General features: G+C 52.6%; 1 protein-coding gene across 1 annotated transcript; it reads left to right on the forward strand.

Moving 5' to 3' along the window:
- Window positions 1-1,839: 1,839 nt before the first annotated feature.
- LOC134565354 (zinc finger protein 883-like) lies at window positions 1,840-11,995 on the forward strand. The gene is made up of 4 exons (XM_063424870.1): window positions 1,840-1,899; window positions 2,594-2,671; window positions 5,265-5,550; window positions 6,270-11,995. The coding sequence occupies exons 1-4, from the start codon at window positions 1,840-1,842 to the stop codon at window positions 7,598-7,600; spliced, it is 1,755 nt and encodes a 584-aa protein (XP_063280940.1). The 3' UTR covers window positions 7,601-11,995.
- The last annotated feature ends 1,347 nt before the right edge of the window (window positions 11,996-13,342 follow it).

Raw genomic sequence — 13,342 nt, forward strand, 5'->3', positions numbered from 1 at the left:
CAAATTACAAAATGCATATTCATATATTTTATCTACACACTAACCAATCTAGGTACAATTCTAAAGTTCGTAAAACTACGAAAAACAGAGTCAAAACCTACGCACTTAGCATATCTATTAACGTAAAACTCTATCTTACTAGCATAAAGTTCTATCTTGTTATGTAGAAAACCTCTATCTTAGCATATATGAAAGACTCTGTCTTCCCTACACAGAGTTCATACAAAATTACAAGCAGCACTTTACCCTATTTTTGTTATGTCTATACTCTATCACTAGGCTAAAGCTCTGTCCTTGTACACTAACAACTAGGACTTAGGGCATATGAAGTTTAAACTGAGGGTTAGATTTCTACTTTATGCACATAAAGCTTTATATATTCTAATTTTTCTAAAGGTTTTAATTCTATCTCTGTACTTCTCACTCTCTGCGGAGGATCCATGGAAACATGGACTACAACAGTCTAAGAATGGACTTTCGTTTTTCACACTTGGCTCTGGCTGCCGCCACCTCTCGGCCCCAGCGGAGTCACCGCTCGTCACGCAGCTCGAGGGGCTCGATCCAGGCCGTGCCCCACCCGCCACTCGCTGCAACTCCTCCTAGGACATGGGGCGGCCCAGACCCCTTGGTGCTGCCCCGACGAGCCCTCGGTTCTGCTCTTTTAGTGTCGAGAAGCGGCCACTGCCGGTGTGGGGGGGGGTTGTTATTTTTTATTCTATTTCTTCTATTTTATTCCTTTCACACCTCCAACCCCACCCCATTCCGGTGTGGCTCTTTCACCACTGCCGCTTCTCACCGGTCTCGGTGCAGCTCTTCAGTGACACGGGTGGGGCGGAACCCTCAGTGCGGCTCTTGTATTTTATTCTATTCTCTATGTTTAATTCTATTCACACCTCCCACCCCTCGGCACTGCCCTTCTGCCCATACCCGCCAGCGCCCATCCCGTGGTGCGGTTCTTCAGCGACACCGAGGACCTCCCGGTGCAGTTCTTTATTCTATTTTAATCTATTATCTGTATTTTATTCTATTCACCTCCCGCCCGTCCCTCAGTGCAGTTCCTTCAGACACAGGGGAGACGTCCATGATTTGGCTCTTCGATCTCATTTTAGTCTCTTCTCTGCCTCTTCTTTCGTTCTCACTCGCCCGTCCCATGGAGCGTCTACTCCAGGGACCCGGGGCGGCAAAAACCCGTCAGGGCATCCTCCTCCTCGTCCTCCTCCCCCCATCCCCACAGGAGCTGGAGATTCCAAATGCTCAAAAGGGCTGGTGTCGAAGCCTGCCTCGAGCAGAGCGACCCCTCCCCCCCCCTTCCAAAAATCTGCAGGTTTGAGTCAGCTGAGGAAAAGAGCTGGAAAAAGCGACTGGAAAGCAGATGGAGCCCGAGTGGACCCCTCAGCCATCGCCTGGAAAGGAAGAGCTTTCTGCAAGAAAGCCACAGGAAAATCCTCTGGAAACCAAGAAAATGATGACATTTTTAACTCTTTCTGCTCCTGTTTGCCGGTCTTGGCCAGGTCCTGCTGGGGGGAACCGGGGGTGGTGGGGAGCTCAGAGCCTAGTTGGGGAGAAAAGTTTATTTGGGGCAAGGAAACTCTAATTGTGGGAAGAAAATGTGAATGGAGGGGATTTGAATGGGAGGGGATGACTTGAACTGGGGAGAGAAAATGAAGTGGAGGAGGAGCCCCCCAGCCCTCGGCTGTGCCCCAAAGGCGCTGCCAGAGGTTCCCCTGCTCCAGTGCCCCGGGCTGGGGCCACAGAGCTGGTACTGCTCCCTGGGATAGAAACTCCATTCAAGCTTTTATGTTCCCAGTCACTCCCAATAAGGTCCCAGTTGGCCCCAACATGGTCCCAGTTCCTCCCAGTCATGCCCTGTATGGTTCCTTTCGATCTCAGTCCCTCCCGGTAGGAGTACAGTATGGCCCTAGTCACTCCCAGTATGAACCCAGTCACTCCCAGTATGAACCCAGTCACTCCCAGTCACTCCCTCTAGGATGCTATTTGCCCCCAGCGTGGTCCCAGTTATTTCAAGCATGATCCCAATATGAGTTCAGTCCCCAGTGTGATCCCAGTAACTTCCAGACACTCCCAGTATGAGTCTGGTTTGATCCCTGTCACTCCCAGAATGATCCCAGTCATGCCCAGATACTCCCAGTATTATTCCAGACACTCCAACTGTGATTTTGTCAGTCCCACTATGATCCCAGCATGGGCCCAGCAGCTCCCAGTATGATCTCAACTGCCCCCTGCATGTTTCCAATTGCAACCTTTCATCACTACTACAGTTCCAGTCACTCCCAGTATGATTCCAGTTAGTCCCAGTATGGTCCAAATCATTCCCAGTATATGCCAACAGCACCCAGTTGCCTTCAGCCTGTTCCCAGTAGTCCTCAGTGTGATCCCAATAAATCCCATTATGATCCCTTGTGCCCCACCTCTGTTTCCACTGGGCCCCAGTCCAGGTATATCCTGGTGTTCCAGTCTGTCCCAGTCCATCCCAGTCTGTCCCAGTCCATCCCAGTCCCTTCCCAGCAGTCGTTACTGTTTCTCGGATTCTGTGCCCCCCTGCCCCCGAAAACTGGCCCCACACCCCTCCAAGATGCTGACGGGGATCGGGGGCTCCATGTTGGGCTTCGTCTTCCTGGCACTGGTGCTCGGCTTCTGCCTGCACAAGAAGGTGAGGGGGGATCCCAGGGGTCGTGTCCCCCCTCACTTGAAATGTGTGTGCTCCCCCCGGGGCCCCCAGCCTGGTATCACCCTCTCTTCTCTGCCTGTTGGGAAGGATGAAGTAGAAAGACCTTGCAAATATGGTGGTTTAGATTCTGGGAGTCTGAGTTCAGCAAGCGAGATAGAAATGAAAGCATGCTTTGAGATTTAGGGTGTAAGGTACAGAGCCATCAGCTTGTGAACAACGATGTGCTAAGCTGAGGGCCAGCTCCCTTGATTAAACAATCCCCTTCTGCTTGCCTTAGATAATGGGACATTTCTATTGGCTGTATATAAATGTTGTTATCTTGTATTAGATTGGTTGGTCCAACTCATACTATTCAACTTGGAAAGATATTTATTGTACAGTATTCAGAACCTCCTTCTCTTATCCCCTCTTCCCTTTTCCCTGCTCTTATCCCCTCTCTTCCCTCTTCTCTTTCTCTCTCACTTCACTCTCTGTTCCTGCTCTCTTGGCCTGCTTTAGCTGTGCCTAGCAGCTACAAGCAAGGCCCTCACAATAAACCACGTGCTACCCCTGCTACTTTGCTTATAGAGGTACTTTGTCGCCGACTCTACTGTCTCGGAGATACCCCTTCATCTGCCCACAGAGCTCCTGAGCCGGCAGCAGCCGCAGCCCCTCCCCGCAGCCTTGGGCCCAGCCGGGACCCCTCGCTTGGTCCCCATGCTGATTTTGGGGGGTCGCGTGTCCCGCCAGCCCCGCTGTCACTCTGTCCCCACCTGGCTGCTCCCAGTGTTCCCAATAAAGCTTCCCAGTTCACCCCGGTCTCGTTTATGGGGGGCAGTGGGGAGGGACTTGGGGGGACCCCCCGGGAGAGCCAAGACTGAAGGGGACAGAAGCGGCCCCGCGATGGATCAGGAATGGGGACCCCCTGTGTGTCCCCCGTATCACCTCGCTTTGGGGGGGCCTTGGGAGGCACCTGAACCCCAACACAGCACCCAGTGGACCCAAAAAGGTGCTGGGTCCCCCCGAAGCCTCTGGGGCAATTTGGGGAGGGGGCGCCTGAGGGGCGCCCAGGCCGGGCCGAGAGCCCAGCGCTGCCCCAGCCTAACCTGCCCCGGCTCTTCCCACAGGATGCGACGGCGTTGGGAAAAGGGAGACAAAGGGTGGGCACTGGGCCCAGGGGGAGGGGGAGAAGGGATGAAGGAGGAGGGATGAGGAAGCAGCGGGAGAAGGGATTGGAGGCAGAGGGATGAGGAAAGAGCGGGAGAAGGGCCGGAGAAAAGGAGGCGGGATTAGGAAGGAGGAGGAGCTGCAGGAGCGATGGAGGAGGAGCCGGGCAAAGAGCAGGAGGAAGAGGCGGGAGAGGGGAAGAGGAGGAGCAGGAAACGGAATAGGAAGAGGAGGAAATACTCGGTTCCAGGGTCCTCGGTCTGCAGCACCTTCGGCCCCAGGAGCATCTCCCCGCCTCCCCCCCGCATGCCGCAGGTGAGTGGGGAGGGGAAGCTCTCCCCAAATATACCGGGGGGTTCCTGCGGTATTTCTGGGGTTGTGGATATTTAGACCTTGGAGGACCGCAAGGCTGAACCGCAAATGCACCTCGGTGGATTGTGGGGGTCCACGATGTCCGGGGGTTTCTCTTGGGCACTGGCGGTGGGGGGGGGGTGTGCAGGGGTTGCTGCAGGATGTGGGATCGCCGGATTGTCCCTAAGCGAGATCCTAGAGAGGGGGGACAGCAGGATCCACGGGACCCCCATGGGCCCAGGGAAGGGGGACCCACGAAACGCCAAAGTATGGAGATCAGAGAGGGGGAACTCCTGGGGAGTTTTTTTTTGCGCTGCATCTTGGTCGTTTGAAGAGTTTGACGGACACAGGGTGCCCAGTGACTTCCTGAGATGGACTTGGGCAGTAGAAACCCCCATTCCAAGGTGCTGACCCCTTGTTTTTTCCCCAAACCAGGACTTGTCATTCCCAAGCCATGGCCAGATGGAGGAGGAGGAAAAGCCCCAGAGATCCCGCACAAGGAGGGGCTGCAAACCCAGTGCAGGGAGCTGCGAGGAAAAGAGACCCTCCCTTTTTCCGGGGAGGTGGCCGGAGATCCAGGTGGAGCTCAGAGCTGGGAGAGAAGCCTCAGGCTGGGGAGAAGCCCTACAAGTGCTTGGAATGTGGGAAGATGTTGTGGTGTGGATTTTCTGCTTTAAGCTTTCAAGCTAGCTTTATATTTCATTTGTGTGTTATGATTTAAATTATGCATACCGTTAAGTGTCATTTCTCTGCCTGTGTCCCTGCCTCTGTTGCTAGAACCTTCCTTGCCAATCTTCCCTCACTCGATATATCATTTGCTGTTTTATATCATTACACTGCGCAGCGAAGACCCGGCGGCAGCGCGACCCCAGCCCGGTAACATTGGCGCGGGGCAGCTCCGGCACAGGGCAGCTCTGGCACAGCGCGGCTCCAGCGCGGGGCGGCAGCGGCGCGGCTCCGGCGGCGGCGCGGGGCAGCCCCAGCCCGGCGCGAGCCGCGGCATCCGGAGAACACCCCGCCTGATGGCAGCAGCGGCGAGGAGAGCCCCGCGAAAGAGGGGCTCCCTACCTCTTCGCAGCCCGCGAAGAAGAAAGGAGTGAAGAACACCAGCGACACGGGACTTCTGACTCCAGAGAGGAACCAAAGCAGGAGCGGTTCCAGGACTCTCTCGCGCCCGCTCGCAGGGGGAGCGTGTACCCGGGGCCGAAAGAGAAAGCTCGCCAAAAGACGTGGAACCCTTGGAGGGAAGGTGCAAGGGGACACCGCAACGGATCGCGAAAGGGGCGAGTCGAGAAGAGAGAAGGAGTCCTCGGCAAGTCTTCAATTCATCGACACCTGCTACCCAACCAGCTGTGGGAGTCGTGGTAAGCCGAAGAGCGCTAGATTCAGCGCCAGGGTGGTCCACCTGGGGGAACTAGCGTCAGCTGGACCTGCGAGAAGCCGAGGTGCTTTGAGGACCAAGCACCGGGAATGGGTAAGGCTTTGGGGTTGCGCCCCTATCTACGCAGGCATTTAGGTTCCCTATCAGCCAGGCTGGTAGGGATTCCCTTTTCCAAAAGAAAGGAGGGTAGTCGGTAGCTTGCTGTTCAGACCCTACGGGAGTTCCGTGGCAGATCAGCGGCAGCTTGAGTGACATTTAGGTCCTCACTGCCCCTGCTCGGCCCCAGTGGGGGAACTGCAGTAAGCCACGTGAGAGAAAGCTTTTGTAGGGGGAGGGTAGGCTCACCATTCCTTTCACTCTCACCCCCTGTAACCAGGAGTGAGTCGAAGGTCACATCTCTGGGGGGAGGAGGGAGGGTGGAAGGAACAAATAAGATGGCACAGAGACTGTTAAGCAGACAGCGAGACGTTTATGTTAGATTTAAATTAATTTTAGTTACTTGTGGGAGAGAATTTAAGAAAAAGGATCTTAAAAAGATGATAATTTTGGTTTTTGGGGTTTTCCCAGGGAACCCAATTGTGAATTTCTTTTAGACTGAGTTTTGGAATTTGATTTGGAAAGTTTGTTTGTGTTATAAGCAAAGAGACCCTTCAACACCACGCATCTCGTCGAAATTTGAGCGTCGGGTCCCTCTCCCATGAATTTTCCGTTTCTTCTTCCGAGCTTCTTCTTCTTCCGATGCTGCCTTGTGCGTCCTCGGAAATGCACACCGCAACAGGAAGAACTTCAGCCAGAGCTTCAACCTGATCCGACACCAGCTGATCCACAGTGGGGAACGGCCCTATGAGTGTGGGGAGTGTGGGAACAGCTTCAGCCAGAGCTCACACCTGTCTCAGCACCAGAGGATCCACACTGGGGAAAAGCCCTATGGGTGCCTGGAATGTGGGAAGAGTTTTAGACGGAAGTCTGACTTCGACAACCACCACAAGATTCACACTGGGGAATGGCCCTATGAGTGTGAGGAATGTGGGAAAAGCTTCCACCGGAGCTCCAGCCTCATCTGGCACCAGACAATCCACACTGGGGAACGGCCCTACGAGTGCCGGGAATGTGGGCAGCATTTTAATCGCAACTCCCACCTTGTCAGGCACCGACGCATCCACACTGGGGAACGGCCCTACAAGTGCTTGGAATGTGGGAAGACATTTAGACGGAGCTCCAGCCTCAACATCCACCAGCGCAGCCACAGCAGGGAGAGGCCCTACAAGTGTCCTGAGTGTGGGAAGCAGTTTCAGACCAGCACAAAACTCCTCCAACATCAACCAACACATGGAGAGGAGAGGCCCTTCCGCTGCCCCGACTGCAGGAAGGGCTTCACCCCCAAGTCCCACCTCGTCAGCCATCAGCGCATCCACACCCGGGAACGGCCCTACAAGTGCTTGGAGTGTGGGAAGAGCTTCAGCACCAGCTCCGACCTGATCCAGCACCAGAACATTCACACTGGGGAATGGCCCTATAAGTGTGGGGAATGTGGGAAGAGGTTCCACCGGAACTCCAACCTCAGAAAGCACCTCAAGATCCAGACTGGGGAACGGCCCTACAAGTGTGGGGAATGTGGGGACAGCTTCAGACAGAGGTCCCACCTCATCAGCCACCAGAATATCCACAACAGCAAACGGGAACAGCCCTACAGGTGTGGGGAATGTGGGAAGAACTTCAGCCAGAGGTCCCACCTCATCAGCCACCAGAATATCCACAATGGTAAACAGGAATGGCCCTATGAGTGCTTGGAATGTGGGAAGAGCTTCAGCAATAACTCTGACCTCACTAAGCACAAGAGGATCCACACTGAAGAGCGACCCTATGAATGTGGGGAATGTGGGAAGAGCTTCAGGCAGAGTTCCAACCTCGTCCGCCACCAAACAATCCACACCAGGGAACGGCCCTACAGGTGCTTGGAATGTGGGAAGGGCTTTAAGCACAACTCCCACCTTATCAGGCACCGGCATATCAACACCAGGGAGAGGCCCTAAGAGTGTCCTGAGTGTGGGAAGAGCTCCTCTGGGAGCTCTCTGACCCAACACCAACAGAGGCACCACTAAGGGAAACCCTGCAAATGACTGCAGTGTGGGAAGATCTTCATGTGCTGCCCCACCTCCATCCCCCATGAGAGCATCTGTGTTGGATTATCCCCAGTGACCCCTGGTGGGCAGTGTCCTGGTGATCCGTGGTTGTGGTCATCCTGTTGTGTGGGGGGAAAGTGTTGGAGAGATTTCTTTCCCTTCTGCTTCTCCTGCTGCGATTCCCTTTGTAATAAACTCCCTCCCTGTGGCCAGGCTGGGTCTGTTGTACCCATGCCATTGCTTGGTGAGGGATCTCTCCCCATCTTATTCCAAACCAGGAACTCTTTGTTAAATTGTCTCTCCTCTGTGCACCTGCAGGGGGCAGGGACAGAGTGGCTTTGGTGGGTGCCTGTTATCAGGCCAGTGTCACCCCACACCATGGGCACCCCTGAGATCCCAGTGTGGTGGTGCATTCCCCCTTCCTCCTTTCCAGGCTGCAGTGTGATCTGAGAAATGCTTGTTTGGTCTTATTTTTGAAAATAGCACCTGTGGTCAGCTTTTTCCAAGCTTATCAGAAATACTGTCTGCTCCCAGGAATTGATAAAAGGCTCCTGTTTTCCTTATGAGCAGCCTTGGAAAATATTCCTCTTTTCTGAATGGCACAACATTCCTGTTCTCACACTTTTAGAGAAAGTGCTGACCCAAACTGTGGCCAGATTGAAACATGGTTATGACCGAAGCCCTCTCTCTTGTGACCCCATCAGTAGTGGTCCAAAAGGAAACCCTTTGAGCTTTCCTGGGCCACTGTGGGCTGTGACCAGCAATGTCCCTCTGAGGGGGCCTCTCAGAGCCAGCAAACACTTGGGTTTGCTGTGCCTGGAGGGTCTCTGAAACACGATGTGTCTTGGGCCAATACCCTCACTCCTCAGGGCCCGATCCTTCCCTCGGCAGGAGATGCAAAAACACCTGAAGTGAGGATTTCACTGACCTCTGAGGGGAATTTTTCACAGGTACCTTGCTTGCACTGATTGTTTCTGTCTGTGTGTGTGCCCCTGCACATATGCTATAGCAAATCTGGGAGAAATACTGCTTCCTTAGATGTGGAAGTACCTTTGTGTTACAGGTTGACACAGTTTAGTTTTTAGTTAAAGTAGAAATAATTCCCTGTCAGGACCTGGTGATTGTTTTCAAGACAGAGACCTATCAGAGTCCATTTTTAAATATTGACGTGTTGTTAGACCATTGGGGAAGCTGGATACGACTTTGAGGAATACCCATATAAAATTCGAGGGAGGGCAAGTCGGCCTTTTTCCTCCCGACCACTTGAACAGGTAACACTGAGCCGGGCTGTTCTTTTAGGATGGCCTAGCCTGGCCCAGCCCATCCCTGCTGCTCCCTTCCCCTTGGGGGCTGTCAGCTCAGGCCTGGCCGTGCCTCTGGGCCCCGGGCAGGCGCTGGCCCCTGATAACACCTCTGGGCACAGCTGGGCCAAGCCCACCTGGATCGCCACCGTGGGATGGGCAAGGACCCCCCTCCCCCTTCCCCCTCCTCTGGTGACCCCTGGGCTGAGAGGGAAAGTGGGGGGAGAGAAAAAAGCCCAGCCTCTTCAGAGTGACTGCTCACATTGACCACAGCAGACCTGGCCAGATTTAACCCTTCCTTGGCAAGATGGAGCTTTCAGAACTCCAACCCTTTCCCTGAGAGAGAGAGAAGAAAGACAGAGTGATTTAACACTAGAGAGACAGCATGATATGACATCAGCGAAACAACTGATAAAGATTATTGGAAGGAGGGATTGAGGAAGTAGACATTTCTGACTGGACTTCTCTAGATATAAACCATAGAAACTGGACTAACATATCTCTTCAAATCATGGGAAGATATGCATTTAGAGAGATGTTGTGTGTAAATTTTGAACAAAGGTATGTGTGATGGATGAAGTGATATTGATCTTATGAGATGCTTGAAGAGATAAAGATAAGTTCATTGTGCTGATGAAGAAGTGAGAAGAGGTCTCTGTTCCCTCAGCACTGCCTCACTCAGGGACACCCGGGGGCACCGAGCGCAGCCTAGGTGCCTTTGCAGGGCACAGGGAGCTGAGTGGGGCAGGGGCACCACGGAAACACCGAGTGCCTGCCCAGGCACAGCCGGGGGAAATCTGCGCCGGAAAGCCAGGAGAAGCTGCTCACAGCTGGCCTGGGGACTTGGGCACCTGCGGAACAGAGCCCGGCTCTGAGATGACACTGAGCCCAACACCTGAGAAATGACAGCACGTTGTTCTAGACACATTTCCTTATTCTGTAGTTTCAACCTGTTTTTATGAGGGAACATTTTCAATGCTCAATTATTTTTTTACCCCTTAGAAAGAATCCTGTTGTGTTTTGTTATGTGTGAGAGGGATGGGCTGGGAAAGGTGGTGGGTAATGGAATTTTTTATTCAATATATTTCCAAATCTGAGATGTGACAAGTCCAGACTTTGACTCTAATAGCAGTGTCTGGTTCCAGACTGCTCTGCTCTTCACAGTGAGATCCCAGTTTCTTCAAATCTGGCAGTCAAAGCCCTTGAAACACAGAAAAGCTGGGAATCAGGTTAAAGCCTGTGGAGATTTGCTCTGTCTGTACATTCCACATCTCCCCTGGTGTCTGTTCAGCCTCCCCACTCCTGTCCTACGTGCACATTGCTGTATGCAGAGTTCAGTACATGCTTTTAGAGATAGATAGATAGATAGATAGATAGATAGATAGATAGATAGATAGATAGATAGATAGAAGTGATTATTGTACATACAATTCTCTTGGAGTGAGTTATTGTGATGGTACATTCCATGATCCTCTGCTTTGTTGCCAAAGAATGGTTATTGCATCTTTAACCACGGCAGCCCGGGACAGGACCTGTGTGGGGCCGGAGAGCCAGAGGCTCCTTGTTTGCTGCGTGGGTGTTTTGAAGCCTCCCTGCTCGGGTTTTCCGTGGCTTTCTCTGTGCACCCACAGTTTTTTGTTTGGCTGAAAAGCGTTTTTGGCCCAGGCAAACAAAGGATTTTTCCCCTTTCCTTGGTTTGGAGAGGCTGCAGTGGTGAGCCTTGGAGTGCCTGGAGGCAAACTGAGCAGCGGCTCTGTCGGAGCGCGGGGGCTCCGCGCTGGCAGGAGGGGAGCAGTGCCGCTGCAGCCCAAAGCTGCTGCGAGCTGGGCCGAGCTGGGAGAGAAAACACCCCGAGGCTTCAGCCCCGCTGCTCCACCTGCCAGGACCCTGCCCGCGGAACCCAGCTGGGGAGGAGTTCAACGCCGGGTGAACCCCGGGCTTTAATCTCCTTTGGGATAGTCCCTGGTTGGTTTTTCCCCTGGGAGAGAAGCTGGCACCGCCTGTGCCGTGGGTCATGAGCGGGGATTTTCTCTGGCATTTTGGGTCTTTTGTCCCAGGGTGTGGGGGGGGGGGGTAAAGTCTGACAATTTAATATCTCCTAGTTATTTACTTTTTTCTTTCTTGCCTTGTGGGCATTTTGTTTGTTAACAAACCGTTTGAGGGGTTTTTCACTTTCATCTATTAACATTCATTTCCTAGTGGTGGAAAGGGATTATTGGAACCCTGTAGAGAAGATGACGCTCACTCCAGAGTGTCCTCTTTAAATTGTCTCTCAAACTGAAATACTCTACAAGTGCTTGGAATGTGGATCGAGCTCCAGCCACAGCTCCCGCCTGATCTGGCACCAGGAGATCCAAACTAAGGAACGTCGCTGCTGATGCTTGGAATGTGGGAAGAGCTTCAGCAAGAACTCCCAGGGCATCAAGAACCACGGGATCTACACCAGGGACAGGCCCTACGAGTGTGGGCAGTGTGGATGCTGAAAACCTGATCAGAGAGAGAAATTAGGCAGCAGCAGCAGCAGAGTCTGTGTGAAATTAAGTCACATAGCATTCTCACACTGGCCTGGGAAAGTGAGGAGAATCAAAAACAATCCTTGAAAAACTATTAGCAAGTGGTGTTTTTCTAACTAGTTATTTACTTGGATAAAACAGTCAAGGAGTGTTGTTCTGAATGTTCAATCATCTCTCTTTCTCAAAATTGTCTGTAAAAGAACAGAGAAACAATAAAGATTGGCTCTCTTTGCCTTCTGAGAATGGAGAGTCCGTGTCGTTGTTTTCTGCCATCCCTAATCAGACAACAACAGGGCAGTGTGGGAAGGGCTTCTCACAGAGCTCTCACTTGACCCAACACCAACGGAGGCACTGTTGAGGGAAGCGGGAAGAGCTCCGTGCGCTGCTCCAGCTTCATCCCCCATGGGAGGATTGATGTTGAATGCTCCACAATGACCCCGTTGGGCAGAGCCTTGGTGATCCATGGTCCTGGCGATTCCTGTTGGGTGTGGGGAAGGTGTTGGAGAGATTTCTCTCCCTTTTCCTTGTGCTGCTGTGATTTGGTTGTTAATAAATTCCCTCCCTGTGCCCTGGCTGGGTCTTTTTCGCTCATGCCGATGCTTGGAGCTGGATCTCTCCCGATCCGTCTCTCAACTCCCAGGCCTCTCCTCAGCCAATCAGAGAAGGCACTAAAATAATGGAATTTGGGGAAGGGGGAGGTGTCAGACCCTGCCCGGCGCTGGCCATGGGGTGAGGGGAGGCAGCTGGGCCTAACTGGGGCCACTGGGAGCCCCCCCTGGCTGGGGGCACGGAGCTCTCGGATGAGCAGGAACGGAGGGAAGGGAAGTGGTGGCACAGTGGGAACGGTGGGGAGAGAAAGGGAAATGGGGAGCTGGGACCCCCAAACAGATGTTGGGGGGGCACTGGCGACTGTGGAGTTCTGGGAAAGGGGGAGGAAAATCCAGAGAAGGGTGGAGTAGAGAAACCGGGACCGCAGGAAGAAGGGTCCCATGGCGGCTGTGGGGCATTGGGGCTGTGCAGTCGGGGTTGCCCTGGCGCTCTTGGCTACTGTGGGGTGCTGGGGGCATCCCCGGACCTGTGTCCTGCACATACAGCTCTGTTCCAGGAGATGATGAAGTCTGAGTCTCACTTCATTAATGGCACTGCCAGGGTGTGAATCATGATTTTAAAGAGTTAAGATTTTAGCCAAGGGTTAGAAGCAATTTGTATTGATTAGGATACAAGTTAGGAAAACAGAAGATAAAATAATGATTATTAGATGCTTAAGCTAGAGCTAGACGATGCATTTTTTGCTATTATGTGCTTGTTTTAATTGTGTTTATAGAAAGAAATGAAATAGATGGACCATCAAGATAACAAAAGGAAACCAGTGGAACCACGACCTGCACCTGGACTAATACAAATTGATCATGAAACAGGAGGGATCGGATCATGCGAAAAGGTCATGAAGGCCTGCCAGCAGTAAGAATGTAGAAAGGTTATTGCAATGAAGACTTTCCTGACATCATTCTTCAAGATCCCTGACGCAATTTGAGACCACAGACCCAATTCGAGAAATGCGCATGCATGACGGACTTTTAACCTCATTTTAATACAAAGCGGGGAGTGGGAGGTGCTGGGATTATGCATGTGTATAAGCATTTTGAATATGTAAGACTTTGGAAAATAAACAGAGGGCTAAGAGCCTTGTAATTTGCAGACATGACTCTAGGAGGTTAGTCCTGTGCCTGCCTGATGTTGCAATAAAACATACCACTTTCTAGCTTTAACTAGGCAGAGTGTCTTTGTCTGTGATTCTATCTATTTTACTCCTTTCAGGTGAGGTTTGTGGAGAGGAA

The sequence above is a fragment of the Prinia subflava genome, unplaced genomic scaffold (assembly GCF_021018805.1).
Source record: "Prinia subflava isolate CZ2003 ecotype Zambia unplaced genomic scaffold, Cam_Psub_1.2 scaffold_47_NEW, whole genome shotgun sequence".
Taxonomy (NCBI): domain Eukaryota; kingdom Metazoa; phylum Chordata; class Aves; order Passeriformes; family Cisticolidae; genus Prinia; species Prinia subflava.